At 33.2% G+C, this 19,800-nt stretch overlaps 1 protein-coding gene across 1 annotated transcript in view; it reads left to right on the forward strand.

Annotated features, from left to right (window-relative positions):
• Positions 1-263: 263 nt before the first annotated feature.
• Positions 264-19,800, forward strand: part of ERG (ETS transcription factor ERG) — a 136,704-nt gene continuing 117,167 nt past the window's right edge. Inside the window, exon 1 of the mRNA XM_036746895.1 lies at positions 264-329. Coding sequence (XP_036602790.1) covers positions 312-329 — 18 coding nt within the window. The 5' untranslated portion in view covers positions 264-311. The remainder of the gene's footprint in view (positions 330-19,800) is intronic.

Below are 19,800 nucleotides of genomic sequence, written 5' to 3' on the forward strand. Positions count from 1 at the left end.
CCAAGCAGCCAGTCACTAGCAATTGACACTTCTTTTTTAATTAGGAAAAAAAAACAAATCTTGGCTGTATGTAGTCAAGAAAAACAACATTGTTTTTAGGGTCTCTTATCTCTCTGCTCCCAAATATCCTGTTTCTTCGAGTCATGTAGCCAGGACCAATAGAAACCTCTTCCTGCCATTGGCTGACTTCATTTCCCAGACTTAGCACAATCTCATCCGCTTTAAACAACCTCATCAAAACTACTTTCTGGTCAGAGAGAAGCAATAATTATTATTATCAATAATTAACGATTAATAAACTTGAATGCACTATGGCCAGCACTATTAAGGTAAGGATGGGTACCTTTTGATTTGACAGGAACTTTTTTCTTGTTACTCTGCTTTTGATTTCCTTTATCAACATAGATAAGTTAGGATTGGGTAACACCCCCACTGCCACAATAGAGGACAACAAGATTTCCTTTGTACTGCCTAGTAAATTTCCTTTTTCCTACTCCAACCATCCGCAAGGTTTAAAAACTTCAAACTGAGAAAAAAAATAGGGTTTTTAAATTAACCACTCAGTACCATGGATTACTTTGCAAAGCCCTATTTTGCGGCACCTTTGAATTTTCATTTTCTTTACCGATCATTTTGTACGACTTGGATGTATATCTGACTAGAAGCTGAACTAACCTGGAAAGCAGTTGCAGGCTGAGTAAAAAAAATGTTCTTACAAATGTTTAATTTTGGGATACTCTTTAATAACATTTTGATGCTCAACAATGCAAAGCCTTTCAAATAGAATTGAAAGGACACCTGGCAAGCCATTCTTTTCAATGGAATCTACATTGGCTTGATTTTGTGAGATCTACAATCTGATGGCTCCTCTATATGGAATATACATATGCTCATGTACATATGTATGCAAAATGTTTGTGATGGAGTATGTTAGTTCCTTTTTAACAATGTATAAGTTTTATTTAGAGTGAAATATTTGTGAGGTTTCTAGAAGTAATGACTCATAGCTGATTCTCTATGTATAAAGCTCTGTATTTTCGTTGCCTGTATTTCCACAGACACAGTATGTAAATGACTATGGTGATAGTTGTAAAGATCAAATTCTAAATATGGCCTAATTCTTAGAAATTACATTAATTTTATGTATCCTGCAAATAAAAAACCACTGACTATATTTGAATAATGTCATATATATTTTCAGTGACCCCCATGCCTCGGGGAAACTTTTATACTTTTCTATTATTATCCATCCACCATGAACAAAAAGCAACCAAATCAGACTCTAATTTGAGGAGATTGTATTTATTACATGCTATTAACTTTGCTACAAAATGTTGAAATGAAATTTGTGTTTTTATCTAAGGCTCTGGTTAATGTTAAAACTCAGAAAAATAGAAAAGTTTGTCTAGAAATAGGTGTGGAGATCCAAAAAGAAAAAAATTCTCTTCAGTTGGGTTTTATTGTAATCTGTAAGAATGGTACATTATAGTGGAAATTTTTCTAACACCATTCCTGGATAATAGCAGAAACTTTCATTTTATTTCCTCTGCTACATTAGGCTTTTGAAATATGCTATGCTATGTTATGTTTCAGGGAACATGATGGGACTCACAGTATTTACAAATCCATGTACCAGTTGTCTATGAACTGTCATTTTATTGAGACTTCTACCAGTTTTATCTAGATAGGTCAGGTACTAGAACTTCCATGTAACTAATTTGAAAAAAAACCAAGAAATTAAAAAAAGAGTTTTCATGTATTGTCATTTTTCTTTTTCAAAGACAGAAAAAGTTAAACTATACACATTAAAATGTTGTCTTTTCTTTCCATTTACACAATAGGTAATAACTGTGTTTCACAGAAATAAAATAAATAAATAACATTTTAATACTTCAGTGGTTCTGTAATTTCATTGAAGTGGGTACCCTCTCAAAGGTGCTGTTTGCAACCTATCCATGCCTTCTTATGTAGAATTCTTTATGACATTCTATAAATCCTCTCTACATAGGGTCTACCATATATACAATATGCTTTGGAAATCTTGAGATATATTGTATGCCTTAACAAATTGTGAAGGAGAAATTGGCACAAAACTATAGTTTTGTACAAAACTACCCACAAGCATGCAACAGGGCATCTATCAAGTCTACTGATATGTAGGTCCTTTATCTGAGCAAAAAGCTTTGCAAAAACAGTGATACAACTTTGTCACCTTTTTGTTGTACTAGAATACATTTAAATATGTACTTTTTGAAGTGAGAATATTTTCAGTATTGTTAATAAATTTAAGTATTTTTTACAAGCATTTTACATTTTTACAGAATGATACATTGCTAATATGTTAATCATAAAGTGATTATACATTATATATCTTTGTATGTTAATACATGTTATAAATGAATGCTTAAAACCACCATGAATGAATCAATACTTACCACATCATCAAATAAAATAGCTCAATTCTGCAGATCAGTACTTTTAATGCAAGCATCTATTAGGCTTTCTGAGTAATGAGATTTTTTATAAACTTGTTTAAATAGTAGAAAAAAGTATCTTGGACTGATATCTGTAGATTTATTTGTGTTAGTTAAAATTAGCAAGGGTGAAACTATAGATGTTTATTAAAACTGGGAAATATGGTCTCAATTATCTCCAGATAATCTCTGATCTCAAATGGGTTCTATTTCTTTTTATATCATAGGAAATAGACCAATTCAGTTTCTGTGCTTCGATGTTATATTTTGCAATTAATATTTTAATGTACTTTAGGGTACTCCCTGTTGAAGAACTAAGAATTGATATATCAAGCCAATTGTATGTAGTAATAGTAATTCTTTTTTCCCGTTTGGTAATTTGAAATTAGCAATAACATTCATACAACAGAAGAAATGTAAGTTTTTAATTTAAGCTGAGTGCGTTATTACTCTTTTATATGTGAATGTTCTTTGGCTTTGAAATTAGATTAAAAGGTATTTTTCTAAGGTTGTAAACCATAAGGAATGATGATGCTTGTGAGTTAATCTGTTTCTGCATTATCTGGCTATACTGAAGAAAGCTTTACATAAAACTTATAGATTTGCCTGCAAATTTTAGGGAACCTACATGCTTGACTTAAAATTAAAGGGCAGACATACAAATAACTTGATTGAGAGAAAACCATATGTTTGAATTATAGTTCTAGCAAAGATCTGTTTCATGATTTAGAGACATACACACACACATACTTTAGTTACTTCACTTTAAAATGTAAATGTTGGCATTTTCTTGTCTCACAGAAATGTTTATAAAAGGATGCCAAGTATAAAATAGTATTTAAGAGAACAGCTAAATCCCATCCTCATTAATTGAGAATTCTGAAACATTGAAGAAACAAGATAGAAATGGCAGCATTACTCTTTCAATTGCCTTCTAAAAATATTTTTAGGTGTTTCCTTGAAATACTAGCACAAGCATCAAGAACTTAGCTGGTGCTTATAAATGCTTCCTGATTTTGTAAATTCTTAAGTGTTTATTATTTTGAACATGGAAAAATACCAACAAATATGAACAATTTTATGTGCAAAGAACATAAAAAGAAGACTATATGAAACATGAATCTTCATTACATGTAGCATGTTTATTTTGAATTATATAATAAACTCAGTCTAATAGTTCAAAAGCTGTCTTTCTTGTTTCTTTCCCTCTCAAATTTCTGCTCTCTTTTGTGAATTCTAAAAAAAATGCTTTATTTGTCCTCTATTCTTTTTTATTCTTAATTTAGCAAATGCCAAATAATGGATATTTTCTTAGTAGAATAAAAAAGAGGACTATATGACATTGTAGATCTCTATAACATGCAATTTGATTTTCTGTTTAAGTACACAAGTTCAACTTTTCAAAGCTTCCCAACTTGTGTGTGATTCTTTCTTGCCTTCCTGGCAAATTCTAAGTACTTAAAATCTCTCCCTCTCTCTCTCCCTCTCCCTCTCCCTCTCTCTCTCTTTCTCTCTCCCTCTCTCTGTCTCTCTCTCCCTCTCTGCCTCTCCCTCTTTCCCTGTCTCTCTCTCCCTCTCTCTGTCCTTTCTTCCCTTATCTCTATCCTCCCTCATCCTCTCTTCATCCTATTGTTGGAAAAAAGGAAGAAAAACAAAGCCCTTGTAACAATTGTGCATAATTGTGCAAAATAAATTGCCCCCTTGGTGTCAGAAAATGCATGTTGCATTCTGTATACTGAGTCAACCAACTGTCTATCAGCAGGAGGGTAACATGCTTCATCATTAGTCCTCTGGAATCAAAATTGGTGATTGTATTATTATAATTCTCAAGTCTTTCAGACTCATTCTTCTCTATAATGCTGTTATTGCATAAATTGTTCTCTTAACTCTGCTCACTTAATTGTATCAGCTCACATAGGTGAAGGCCTTCCCAGGTTTCTCCTAAAGTGCAGTAGTATTCCATTATATTAATAGACCATAATTTGTTTAGCCATTCCTTGATTGATGGATACTCCATTGGTTTCCAGTTCTTTACTACTACAAAAAGTGCTGCTATACTTTTGTTTGAATCTCTTTCTGTTTCCTTTGATCTTTTTTGTCGAGTGATTCCTATCTGTTCTTATGTTTTCTTGTGTTTTTAAAAGAACAAAAATAGATGTTAGAATTTGTCAAAAAAATTTTTAGCATCTATTAATACAATTGTAATTTTAATTATTTTTGTTATCATTATTGTCTATTATGTTTATAATTTTCCTTATACTGAGCCAAGCTTATATTCATCAGATTAATTCATTTTTAAATGTTTTTTCCCCTAAAATCTATTTGCTAATGTTATTTAGCATTTTTGTGTCACTGTTAGGGATATTTGTCTATAGTTTTCTTTTTCTGTTTTGTCTCCTGATTTAGATATTAGATATTTGTATCATAGAATTTCAAAGGATCTCTTTTCCTATTTTGGCAAATCATTTATTTAATAATTGTTCTGTGAACTTTGATAGAATTTCCTCATAATTTGATTTGGTTCTGAATCTTTTTTTCTTTGGAAATTCAATTATGGTGTATAATTTATTTCTGATACTAGATTAAATAATATACATTTTTTGTTCCTTTATTTCAGGTGTTCTTTTAGTTCTTGCAGTCAAGTGATTTTTTTATTCCTATGAAGTTCTATTTATAGATGTGGAGTTACTTTCTTTTTGAGCTTTTTCTCTTCTCTTCATCCACAAACATTCATTATGTTTGGTGTTTTCTTCTGTTTATTGGTATTTTCCAGACTCCATTTCCGATTTAGTAGTTGATTTCAATGCCAATGTGAACCCCATCCTGCACTCTTGAATGGGTGGCTAGTTCCTGTTTGGTTTTAAACTTGAATTCTGGACTTCTGCCATTGGCGTCTACCTTCTGTCATGTGTATGTACTCAAAATGCTAGGAGGCATCAATGTTCATATTCAAAACTCTGTGGTTCCTAGGGATCTCTTGGAATTTCCAGTCAGAGAACTGTTCTAACCTTTTACCCTGCTCCCCTGTGATCATTTTTACTTCTCAGTATGGATCCTTCTTCCAGTGCCCACAGATTCTGGTAATCTTTTCATCAATTCTGGACTTGATGAAAGAATTTTTTCTGTTTCTGTTTGAGTTTTTTGATTCTTAACCAAAAGTCTGATAAGGATGGATGGATAGTTGAATTGATGAGTGTTTTCTGACAACTAATATTAAGCAATAAGAAATGGCATTTACTTATTTTTTGAGATTGTAATTTGTTGGTTTAAATAAATGCTAAAATGTAAGCTTACAATGAAGAAAAACCATTTGCTGATAGGATTTTGGTGAGAATAAAAAGGAATTGGAATTGATAGTTGCACATGTATCCCACTGGTACACAGTTTAAGTTGATTATGAATTATTCCACTGAACTTTATTTTTCTACAACTTCTTAATAATAAAAAGAATATTAAATATAAAATTCTATCTTCCAGATAGAGTTTTAATCTTACATCCTTAGATGTAAAGGTGTAATTTGTCTTTTTTGAATTAAAACCTTTTCCATACATAATTTATAACTGAAAATTACTTATTGATTTCCCTTGTAGAGACTTTCCTAATTTAATCCCCCTGTTAAACATTTGGTTACTCTTTTTGATCCGTATTTTAAGGGATTGCAGATTTGAAGGCAAAAGTGAGAATAGCTTGGTTTCTGGAGGCCATAGATTTCTAAAAAAGAGAACATTTCTTTTTAAAGAGATGGCATCTCTGAGATATTTCTTTAACTATTTACAACTTTTATGATGCTTATGTAAAAGTTTTGAACATTTATTAGCAAAACCAAAGAATTATAAGAGGAAATTAAGATGTTAATGTCTTTGGAATCAACATTTCTGGATAGCCTAATGAAGGTCCTAAATCTGAATATGGAACCCTATTCTGAGATTCACTCTGTGGGCACAAAAGCCAAAAGAAAATGTGAACTTTTTGATATGAATATGTTGGAAATTATTCTGGGTAGATATTCCCGAATTGATAGATATGCTGATGTGGGAATTAATAGCTAAATCAAAATCTTGAATGTTTGGATGCATGATTTCAACTAGGTATTTGTTAGCTGTGTCACTGAAATATAGCAATATTGATTGAGTATTGTGTACAAAATTCTGTGGGTTAAAAGAATATGGCATGATCCTTACCCTTACAGAATTTATTTTGTATTATGAGAGAGATTATATGTATAAAAACATAAGGAAGGTCTCTTGCAAAAATGCAATTAAAGAGATACAAAATGGTCACTTCAGTGTTGAAAATTGGTTTCAGAAAGTAAGAGATATATCAGAGAATAAAGGCATTGAAAAAGAATTTAGGTGGCTATTTCCTTATCCTTCAGGTACATAGGGAACATCTGGCATGATTTTTAAAAATAATTTTTCATATAATTGAAGATCACTGGTAAATCAGTACAAAAACAAATACAAAATGGCCCTTAGTCTTTTATGATCCTCTTCCAATTCTGCAGTAACTAAGGAAAAGTGGTAAGAAACAAGAAGAGAATGATAAGAATCATATAGCAACAACTACCATACCCAGCAAGAAATGCCTTTCTGATATTTGTTATTGAACAAATATTCTCATTCCTTATTAAAGATATTGGTTCTGGGCTTTTCATGTGAAAACAAAAACAAATCACTAACTATTCTTATTGACCTTCTAAACACACACTTTTTTTTAGTAGGTCTGCATATATATATATATTTAGAAAATACATATTTATATCAATAATATATAAATGTAATTAATATATGAATAGTATTAATGTATTCAGATATTTACAATAATATAAATATATTATAGAAATATATAAATTATATGTATATGTGTGTATGCATGTTTTATAACATTCTGTTGATCTTAGGATGGAAGTTTCCTTAAGGCAAAAATTTCCTCAGGGATACAGAAAATTAGTAACTGGAGAATCTGAGTATAGATTGCCTCTCTTGACCCCCTTGATTTTTTTCTTTAAATAGTGCCAGTCATTCAGTCATTAAACATTTATCAAGTGCTTACTACATGCCAAGCAATGTACTAAGCACAAGGAATAAAAAAGAAAGACAAAAACAGTCCCTGCACTCCAGAAGCTAACATTCTAATGAGGGATACAAAATGTAAAGAGCTAGCTATATTTAAATTATAAACATAATAGATGGGAGGTAATCTGAATGGTGAAGGTAATGGTAGCTAAAGGAGGAGGGAAGGGATCTAGAAAGACAAATGTCTTTCATAAGAAATTAGGATTTGAACTTAGCCTTGGAAGGAGCAGGGGCAACTAAGAAACGAAGGTGAGAGAATAGAGTATGGAGGGGACTAAGTATAAAAATGACCCGGGTTATAAATAACTTTAAATGCCACACAAAGAAGTTATTATTTGATACTGGAAATAATAGGAGTCACTGTGACTCAGTGTGCATGAGGTAGACATGGTTATGCCTAAATAACTTTGACAGCTGAGTGGAAGATGGATTGGAGTAGAAAGCGACATAAGGAAGAATGACCAGTTAGAAGACTATTGGAATCAGCGGTCCAGGTGAGAGATGATAAGAGCCTGTAGTAGGGTTGTGTGGCTGGGTGAGTGGAGAGAAGGAAACATATCTGAGGATGTTTTGGGGTTAGAAACAAGATTTGGCAATGGATTGAATATGTTGGGAGGAGGTGAGGGAGTCAAGAATGGCATGGACATTAGGGACCTGTATGACCAGGTGATATCTTTGACAGTAATAGAGAAGCTCAGAAGAGAAACATTTATTAAGCATCTTTGCTGCTGTTGAGTCATATTTTAGTCATGTTTGATTTTTGTGACTCCCTTTGGGGTCTTCTTGGCAAAGATACTGGAGTGATTTGCGATTTCCTTCTCCTGCTCATTTTACAGGGGAGGAAACTGAAGCAAACAGGGTTAAGTGACTTGCCCAGGTTCACACAGCTAGTAAGTGTCTAAAGCCAAATTTGAATTCAGATCTTTCTGACTCCAGGCCTAGCACTCTGTCCACTGTGCCACCTAACTGCCCTTTTAAGTATCTGCTATGTGCCAAACACTGTATTAAGTGCTGGGGATACAAAGAAAGGCCAATCCCTTCCCTCCCCACTCCAAAAAACCCATTTTCTACTCTCACAGTCTAATGGGGGGGTATTATGCAAACAATTATGCACAAACAAGATATATACAGATAAATTGGGGGTAATCCCATACAAAAGATATGATGATTAAAGAGAAGGGAAAGGCTTCTTATGGAGGGTGGAACTTTAGCTGAGACTTGAAGAAAGCCAGAGAAGCAGAAATCAGGAGGGGAAGAGTTCTAAGCATGACAATAGCAAATGAAAATGCCCTGAGTTGGGACATTGAATGTCATTCATGAGTACCAGCAGGGTGGCCAGCGTTATTAGATCTCAGAGTGTATAGAGGAGATTAAGGCTGGAGAAGACTGGAAAAGCATAAAGAGTTAGATTATGAAGGACTTTAGAAGCTAAACAGAGGAGTTCATATTTGATAGTAGAGGTAATAGAAAACTAATGAAATTCATTGGATTTGGGGGGAGGATGTGTGACATGATCAAAAATGTACATTAAGAAAATCAATTTCACATTTGAGTGGAGGATAGACTAAAGTGGGCAGAAAATTGAAGTGGGGAAACTATATGGCTATTATTGCAATTATCCAGAGATGAGGTGATGAGAGCCTGCTGGTGCAGGATTGTGACAGTCAGAGGAGAGAAGAGAAAGTATATAAGGTGTTAAGGATGATACCTAAGTTGCAAACATAGGTTACTGGAAGGATGCTGGTACCCTTGACAGAAATAGAGAATTTAGGAAGAGGAGAGGTTTTGGGGGAATGGAGTGGATAATGAGTTCAGTTATGGACACATTGAATTTAAGATACCTATGAGACAACTAGTTCAAAGTATCCAAAATGTGATTGGAGATACAAAACTGGAGATTAGGAGAGAGTTTAGGACTGGACAGCTATATCTTAGAATCATCTGCATAATTGAATCTATGTGAGCGGAAATCCAAGGAATTGGGGAGAAAAGGTAAGGAGTTCTGTTTTGGACATGTGCTAGAGATACCTCTGTGATGTGTAGCTCATGAAATAGAAGAAGGTTGAATATAGAAATTCTTGGTTCTTTTCATAGAGATGATAATTGAATTCATGGTAGCTGATGAGATTACCAGATGAATGAATAGAAAGATAATAGACAGAGTAGATAGAAAGATAGAGTACAAATATAATAGGCTGCCGTAGCAGAGCACTGGAAGACGTCAACACCAGCAAAAGAAGCTGAAAAGGAGTACTTGAACAGATTGACCAGGGGAGAGTAATGTCATGAAAATTTAGAAAGGAGAGACTGTTTTAAAGAAGGTGATCAATACCGTCAAATGCTGCAGAGAAGTCAAGGAAGATGAGGACTGAGAAAAGGCCATTTGATTTGGCAATTAAGAGATCATTGGTAACTTTGGAGATAATAGCTTCTGTTGAAAGATGATGTCAAAAGCCTTAAACAATTCAAAAGAAAAAAGAGATACAAATTGGTTATTTGCCTTTCTGCAGGGGGAAGGAAAGAAAGAAGCAGCGAGATAGGGAAGAAAGAAAAGAATGAAAGGAAGGGAAGATAAAAGGAAGGAAGAAAAGAAGGAAATAGAAAGGAAGAAGGAAAGGTCATTTGCCCTCTCAAATTCAATCCAACATATATATGTATATGAATGCAATCATAGGTTTGACTGTTTTTAAATTTCGCAGTTACTTAAAATTTTTAAAATAACCTTCATGTGATCGCATCGTGCTGTCAAGCTAGACTCAACTATGCAGTTTGCTTTTTAACATAAGAAAAGAGATTCTTAGTCAGATGTAAGATCATTTACAAAACTCATTTGAAGAAAATAAAATATTTTTCATTTCACTTATGAGAAAGAGAAGAGAAATTTGTTCTTCATCAGAGATGAGATGCCAAGCCAAAGAAATATAGTAATAATGATAAATTCGTGTTTCAAGATATATTGAGTGTAGCCACTTCCAGAGTCAAAGTCTACAGAATTCTGACCAATGGTGTTCATATTTCCAACTGTTAGATCTTAAAAACACTAATTGGAAAACACTGTCTATTCAAATGTTTATCAAAGTGTCACTGATTTTTTAATGACCTCTGAATCAGATGGATTGATGTTATCAGAAGACATACCTCTAGCTCATGTCCACAACTCTTTATTTTACATTAATTTCTAAAAATTTCCAGTTTCCAAGTCTCTCTCTCCCTATAGCCCCTCTCCTAACCCCATCAAGAAGGCAAACAATACAAATGATTGTATACGGGAAGTCATGTAAAACATATTTCCATATTAGCCATTTTAAGAAACCCATAAAATAGCCCCAAGAAAAATGTAGTGAAAAAAGTGCCTCAATGTACACTCAGAATTTGTAAGTTCTCTCTCAGGAGGTGAATAGCATTTTTCCTCATAAGTCCTCTATAATTAAAGTGGATCATTCTTGTTCATCAGAGTTACTAGTGTTTCATGATTGATTATTATTAAAATGTTGTTACAGTGTAAAATGTTCTTCTGGTTCTACTCACTTCACTTTATATCATTTCATACACGTCTTACCAGGTTTTTCTGAAACCATCCTCTCCATCATTTCTTATAGCAAAACAGTATTCCATCAGTTTCATGTAACATAACTTCATTCAGCCATTCTTCAACTGATAGGAATCATTTCAATTTCTAATTCTTGGCCACCACAAAAAAGAACAGCTATAAATATTTTTGTATTTATGGGTCCTTTTCCTTTTTCTTTGATTTCTCTGGGATATACTTCTAGTAGCAGTATTTCTGGGTAAAAAGGTATGCACATGTTTATAGTCCTTTGGACAAGGTTCCAAATTGTTCTGCACAATGGTTGGGCCAGTTCACAACTCTACCAACAGTGCATTAAGTGTCCCAATTTTTCCACATCCCCTACAGCATTTTAAATTCTCTTTTCCTGTCATGTTACCCAATCTGACAGGCATCAGGTAGTACCTTAGAATTGTTTTAATTTTCATTTATCTAATTATTAATTATTTAGAGCATTTTCTCCTATGACTTTGCTTTCTTCTTTTGAAAACTGCCTGTTTATATTTGTTGTTGTTTAGTTGTTTCAGTTGTGCCTGACCCTTTGTGACCCCATTTGGGATTTTCTTGGCAAAGCTACTTAAGTGGTTTGCCATTTCCTTCCCCAGATAATTTCACAGATGAGGAGACTGAGGCAAACAGGGTTAAGTGACTTGCCCAGGGTCACAGAGCTAGTAAATATCTTAGTCTAGATTTGACCTCACAAAGATGAGGCTTTATGACTCCAGGCCACTTTCCCACCTAGCTGTCTTTATATATCATTTGGGAAATGCCTCTTATTTCTATAAATTTGGCTCAGTTCTCTGAGAAATGGGACCTTTATCAGAGAAATTTGCTGTAAAATTTCCCCCATTTCCTGCTTTCTTTTTAATTTTGCCTGCTTGGTATTGATCCTCTCCCATGGTCTTCTCTGTCTCTTATTTAGCCTTAAACTATTTCCTCATCCATATGTTAGACAGGTAACTTTTTTCTATATTCTAATTTGCCTACAAAATTACCCATTATGTCTAAATCATGTACACATTTTGACTTTATCTGGGTCTTTGATATGAGATATTGCTCTATGCTTAGTGACTGCCAGACTGCTTTACAGTTTTCCCAACCAGAGAATTTTTGTCCTAAATGCAGTATCTTTGGGTTTATCAAACATAGGTTACTGTGGTCATTAATTTCTGCAAATTGTACACCTATTCTCTTCCACTGACTGACCATTCTATTTTTAATCCAATACCAGATTGTTTTGATGATTGCCACTTTACGGTATAGATTGAGATCTGGTGCTGCTAGAGCTTTCTTCACTCCCCTTTCCCCCTGTTGCTCTTGATATTCTTGACATATTATTTTTATAGATGAATTTTGTCATTTCTAATATATTGGCTTGACTTTCCCATGAGCAATTAATATTTCTCCAATTGTTTAGATCTGTCTTTATTTGTGTGAAAAGGATTTTGTAATCATGTTCATATAGTTCCTGTGTGTTTTGGCAGGTACACTCGCAAATATTTTGTACTTTTCCCAGTTATTTTAAATGGAATTTATCTTTCTTGCTGGGTTTGTTGGTAATATATAGAAATATTGATGATTGGCATGAATTTATTTCATATTTTGCAACTTCACTAAAGTTGTTAATTATTTTGACTAGTTTTTTAGTGCATTCTCTAGGTACTTAGGTATACCATCATATGATCTTCAAAAAGTGAGAATTTTGTTTCCTCATTGCCTATTCATACTCAATTTCTTTTTCTTGTCTTATTGTTAGAATTAGCATTTGTAGTAGAACACTGAATAATAATCAGTGATAATTGACACCCTTGCTGCACCCCTGATCTTATTTGGAAGGTTTCTAGTTTATCCCCATTGCAGATAATGCTTGCTCTTGATTTTAGTAGATACTGCTTATCATTTTGAGGAAAGTTCCATTTATTCCTATGTTTTCTCTTGTTTTTAATAGGAATGGATGCTACAGTTTGTCATGAGCTTTTCCTACATCTATTGAAAAAATCATTTTTGCTGTTTTTGTTTTTGACATGGTCAATTATGCATATAGTTTTCATAAATTGGGAATTATTTCATTTACACATTCTGTATAGCTGTTAACATTAAAGAATGGCCTAGAGAACTGAGAGGTTGACTTCTTCGTGTTCATATAACCTGGTAGGACTAGAACTTGCATTTCTGGTCTCAAAGTTGATTCCATATTCCTTAAATACCCTACCTCTGATTGATTATATTATCCATACAAATTAAAGATGACTATTGAAGTAGCTCACAAGAATTTTCTAAATATTAATATTTTGTGTCTCAAGGTTATCTATGTTTTATAAGATAGTGTGCCAAGTTAAAAGAAACATATTAGATCTCATCCCCTAGTTAAAACAATATTCTCTAAAGTTACTAGTTATTTCTTAATCACCAAATCTGATGACATTTTCTTAGTCATCATTTTTCATGGACCAGATTCATTTTGCATCACTGACTGACTTCTTCTCTTTATGGATTTTCATGACATTACTCTTGCCTTGTACATTCCCTACCTATTTGACTCCTTTAAATTTCCTTTTATGGTTCATCACCCATACAACCCATCTTAATATACCAGATCTATATATCAATCCCCAGTCTCTTTCATGAAATTCAATTGATTATCAGATGTTTTGAACTTGATGTCCCAGAAACATCTAAAACTCATGTTCAAAATTTAATTAATTATCTTCATCCTCAAATCCACTTTTTTAAAATAAAAAATGGCCAGCCTTCTAGTCTTCAATGTTTGCAATATTCACCTTATCCTGGACTTCTCACTCTCCCAAACTCCATATTCAATTACCTGTCAAAACATGGTACATATACTCATATATATATATATGATGTACCTTATTAGAATATAATTTCTTTGATAATGGAAGTTGGTTCATTTATTTTATTACATTCCTAGTGCTTCATATAATGCCTGGAACATAATAGGAACTTAATAAATACTTGTTGACTTTGCATCCTGGATCTTTTGAGGTCATCCAAATGAAGTATATGCTGTTTCCTTAGGATGATCTCAGTAAATTATAATGCCACCAGAAAATATAGTTTTATCTTCTCTTTGCCTGGATTTACTTACATTTTTAATTTCTTTTACCTTATTGTGATTGCTAGCATTACTAGAACTATATCAAATAATAACGGAGAAAGTGGGCATCCATGTTTTCTTTATCCCCGTATGCATTGGGAAAGCTTCTGTTGTATTCCTCTTTCATATGTCTATAGGTAGATGTTTTTATGCTATTAAAAAGTCCCTTTAGGCTTATATTTTATATGCATATTTTTTAAAAAGTGGGTGTATGTTGTATGTTGTCAAAACTTTTTCTGCATCTATTGAAATAATTGTGGTTTTGGATGTTTTTGTTTTTAATGTGATTTAGTAGGCTGATAGTTTTCCTAATGGTGAATCATCTTTGTACCCTTGACCTAAATCCAATTTGGTTCTAACAAATAATTTCTTGGATGAGCCACTATAGTCTGTTTGTCAGGATTTTATTCAAATTTTTGAAATGATATTTATTAATGATATATATTATTATATATAATGCAGCATATTAGATAAAGGCATATAATTATATGCCTAAAGTTTTTTTTTGTTTAATCTGTCCTTGGTTTAGGTATCAGGAATATATTGGTCTCACAAAAGTCTTCTGATAGAGTTCTGTATCAATTTTGGACTAATTGTCTTTAAAAAGTTAGATAGGATCCACCAGGAATAGAAGTTTTTTCTTTGGTAGTTTCTTTGGTAGCCACTTTGGTAGTAGCTAATACTATTACTTCTCCTGAGATTGGGTTATTTAATATCACTATTTGGTCTTCTTTTACTTAAAATGTTATATATTTTTTAATATATTGCTCTATTTTTCTTGTGTTCTCAGTTTTGTTAGCATATAATTTTGTATAATAGATTCTCATTATTCTTTTTATTTCTTTGTTTTTGTGATTTTGCCTTGTTCATTTAATATATTGTTGATTCTATTGAGTTAAGGGTGATCAATTTTGTTAGACTTTTCATAAGATTAGTGTTTAGCTTTATTTATCATTTCCATAGTCTGTAGCTTCCAATTTTTATTTCTCCTTTGATTTTCTTTTTTCAAATTTAATTTTTATTTTAATAAACAAAAATTCTCAACATTCTTTTAAAAAAAATTTGAGTTCAATTTTCCCTCCCTTCTTTCCTCCTTTCTTCCAAATTGTACACAAGACAAGCAATTTGATATAGATTATACATGTTTAGTCATGCAAAACATTTCCTTACTAAGCCATGTTGCACAAGAAAATGCAGACAGAAAAAAAGCAAGAAAAATAAAGAAAGTTTAAAAAGCATACTTTAATCTGCCTTCAGACTCCATCAGTTTTTTTCTCTGGAGGTGGATAGCATTTTTAATTGTAAGTCTTTCAGAATTGTCTTTGATCATTAATTGAATTGCTGGGGGCAGCTAGGTGGCGCAGTGAGTAGAGCATCGGCCGTGGAGTCAGGAGGACCTGAGTTCAAATCCAGCCTCAGACACTTGACACTGGTACTTGCTGTGTGACCTTGGGCAAGTCACTTAATCCTAATTGCCTTGCCAAAAAGGCAAAAAAAAATTGAATTGCTGAGAATAGCTGTCATTCACAGTCATACATCATTGGTATTACTGTGTACGATGTTTTCCTGGTTCTCTTCATTTCACTTTGCATCAGTTCAGGTAGATCTTCCAGATTTTTCTGCAAGCATCCTGTTCATCATTTCTTATAGCACAATAGTATTCCACTATAGTCATATATTACAACTCCTTCAACCATTCCCCAATTGATGGATATCCTCTCAATTTCCAATTTTTTTTGCTACACAAAAAGAGCAATTCTAAATATTTTTGTACATATAGGTCCTTTCCCTTATTCTTTGATCTGTTTGGGATACTGACCTGGTAGTGGTATTGCTGGGTCAAAGGGTATGCACAATTTTATAGCCCGTTGGGTATAATTTCAAATTGGTCTTCAGAATGGTGGATCAGTGCACAGGTTCACCATCTCCTTTAATTTTCTATCTCTCATCTTTTGGGCTTGTTTTGATTTGGTTTATTTGTAAACTTTTAAATTTTTAATGCATGTTTCATTCATTAATCCTCTCTTTTAGCACTTTGTTATTCTATTTTGGGCGTATAATTTCCTCCCTAAAACTGCTTTAGCTTCATCACAGAAATTTATATTGTTTTAATTTTCTTTCCTGTAATTGTTAACTGTTTCTATGATATATTATTTTACTCACTAATTATTTAGGATTTTATTGTTCTAACTTCTTTGGGACTATGCCTTTTGTTTGTGTTTCCTGAACTGATTAATATTTTTTATCACTATGGGCCATAAATGATATATTTATCATCTAAATTTTTGCATTAATTTTCAATATCTCTGGATTCCAATACATAGTTAAATTCTGTAAAAATTCCATATGGTGCTGATAAACATGTATATTCTTTATTATTCCCATCTAGCAGATGTAATAAGTCCTTTTTGTTAGAGTCTCTCCAAAAATTTGTTAAATTCCATGTCCAAAATTGAGAGGGGACATTAAAGTCTCTTGCTAATATTATATTTATTGTTGCCATTCAGACATTTCAGTCATCTCTGACCCCTCATAACCTCATTTGGGGTTTTCTTGGCAAAGATACTGGAGTGGTTTGCTATTTCCTTCTCTAGCTCATTTTACAGATAAGGAATTTGAGATAAATAGGGTTTAGGTGACTTTTCCAGGGTAAAACAGCTAATAAGTGTCTGAAATCAGGTCTTCCTCACTCCAGGCTTAGTGTTCTATCCACTGAGCCACCTGAATATTACTATCTCTTTTTAGTTAATTTTTCCTTTATGCCTTTAGATGCTAAGCTATTTGGAGCATGTAAGTTTAATATTGATACTAGTCTGTGGCTTATGCTTCCTTTGAACATAATATTATTTCCTCTTTTCTCCTTTTATGTAGTTTATTTTTTTTGGCTTTTCTTTGTCTTATACTATAACTCTAACTCCGACTTTTTTGATTCACCTGATGCATAATAGATTTTATTCCAGCCTTCCCTTATTATTACGTGTATATTTTTGCTTTTTATATGTTTCTTGTGAACAACAGATTGTGGGTTTTTTGTTTCTCACTAACCTTACTTCCTCCTTTGTATTATTAGATTGCTTAATTTGTCAAAGCTATGAGAGGTTTATATTTTGTTCCATTTGTCTCTACTGTTTTTTTTTTCTGAATTGGGAATGTTGTTATTGTTGTTCCTCTTCCTCTGTAAAGACAGATTTTGTTCCTCCAGCTATTTTTGTTTAATTTACATTAAAGCAATCCTTTTCCTAATGGATCTATTCCTTCACCATCACCACTCTGGCCCACACCCTGCACCCATTTTTCACGTTTCTCTAGATTAAGAGTTTTATTTCACCTATTAATTCCCATTTCCTTTTTCCTTTTATCTAATTCTTCCCCTCTCACTTAACTAAAGTAATCCATTTTCCACCCCACCCCCACCTCCACCCTTACTAATCTTTTTCATCTTCTTTTGTTTATTTCCCAAAGTGAACTTTGTACACACTTGACCGCTAGATTGTTCAGTACATAGAGCACTAGATCTGAAGTTAGGAAGAAATGATTTAAAATCCTGCCCCATAGGTTTACTAGCTGTGTGACCCTGGGCAAGTTACTTAACTTCCAGAAGAACAACTCATGCAACTACTAAAATTATAATGTGTGAGGGAGCAACTTCGAAAGAAGTCACAATTCTGATCAAAGCAGAGACCAATCTTTAGTACAAAAGATGGATAATGAAGTATGTCTCTCACCTGTTGGGGAAGAACTTCAGAGTGAACCATGCTTTTTCAGACATGGTCATTCTGTTGACCTATAGTTTATATATTTATATATGTACATATATATGTATATATTTATGAGAGAGTTTCTACTTGATTGAGGTGGTATTTATATTTTTAAAGGGCACCAATAAAACTTCTTTTTAATGTAAAAATAATAGTGGCACTCTTTATAGAAATAGGAAAGTTGTGAGGAAGGGAGAGTTTTTTTTGGAGGAGAGTGGTATGTTCTGTATTGGGCATGTTGAGTTTGATATGTCTGTGGGACATCTAGGGGGAAATGATAAATAGATAAATTGGAAATGAAGAATTGGAACTGGGATTGAAGGCTGGATGTGTGTCATTAGCATTGGTTAATTAAAACAATGGGAGTAGAGTTCTCCAAAAGAGCATGTACAAAGAAAAGCAGAGGTCCTAGGAGAGAGCTCAGGGGGTACACATGTCTAAGGGGTGGGCAATAGATTGGTGAGTCTGCAAAGGAGATTGAGAAGAATCAGTCTGACAGTTAAGAGAATGAGAACAGAATAATGTTCTGAAATTTTTTTGGTGGTAGGGCGGGGAGGAGTGGGTGGTTAACAGCATCAAATATTACAGAGACACCAAAAAGGACGAAGCCTGAGAAATAAGTATTTATTAAAAGCCAATTTTGTTCTATGCATGGAGCTGATACAAAGATAAAGATACACAGATAAAAATAAAATTGTCCCTGCCTTCAAGAAGCTAACATTCTGGGTGGATATAATGTATACATAGAGAAGTAAAATACATAGTAATTTCAGGAGGCAGAGAGTATCAATAACTGGGAAAATTAGAAAAGGCTTCCCACAGAAGCTGTCATTTCACTTGAAATTTGAAGTAAGGATTTTAAGAGAGAGGCAAGGAGAGTGTACACTTTAGGCATTAATTATAGCCTGTGCAAAATAAGAAATGGGTGATGATATATCAAAATTGGGGAATAGCTAGTTTGAGACTTTGACTGGAATAGAAAGACAGAGGGGATTAAGATAAAGTAAGTTTCAAAAGTGAGATGTTGGTCAGATGGAGTCCTTCAAATACCACACCAAAGAGTCTTATTTTATTCTAGAGGAAAGAGGAAGTCCTTGAAAATTCTCAAGGAGAGTAATGATATCATCATTCTTGTGTTGTAAGACAATCAGTGTCAGGAAGATAGTCTTATAGCTGAGTTCTCTGTACTTTAGGTGCCATGGAAAACAGATGTAGTGAATAGGGAGCTACCACATCTTTTGGTTCACAGCAGATGATGTTATCATTGTATAGAACCAAATTTGATTCTAATTTGTATATTTAAAACAAGACATAAAATATCTTGAAGGATTTTCTTATCCTAGTTCTCAAGATAATTAATTTTTTTTCCTTTTCCAACTTAATTTTGCATTAACATGGCAATGAAATAAAATTTACCCATTTCTCACAAAATGATAGTACTCCCTCTGAGCTTGCCAGTAGATTAGGTTACAGGAAGAGTGGGGCTGAGTACCACTTCTCTGTTCCAGCTTCTAGGAGTAAACCTTAGGAGTTGTGACTTATAGCTTCAGAGACCCCATCCTATGCTTCTCAATATTACAAAAGCAACAGAACTTTGTTACCTATTAGAAAAGGATATTTATATAAACTATAGGAATAATGGACACTCCCATAACACGAGTAGCATGTAAACCAAGAGTCTGCATTATATGTAAAGAGATAAACTAGAGGGCTTTCAAAAGTAAGGATGTGTATTATCTCTTCTATTATTATTATAGTGCTAGAAATCTTAGTTATACCAAAAAGACAAGAAGAAGAAACTGAGAG

This window comes from Trichosurus vulpecula, chromosome 2 (assembly GCF_011100635.1).
Source record: "Trichosurus vulpecula isolate mTriVul1 chromosome 2, mTriVul1.pri, whole genome shotgun sequence".
NCBI classification, from domain to species: domain Eukaryota; kingdom Metazoa; phylum Chordata; class Mammalia; order Diprotodontia; family Phalangeridae; genus Trichosurus; species Trichosurus vulpecula.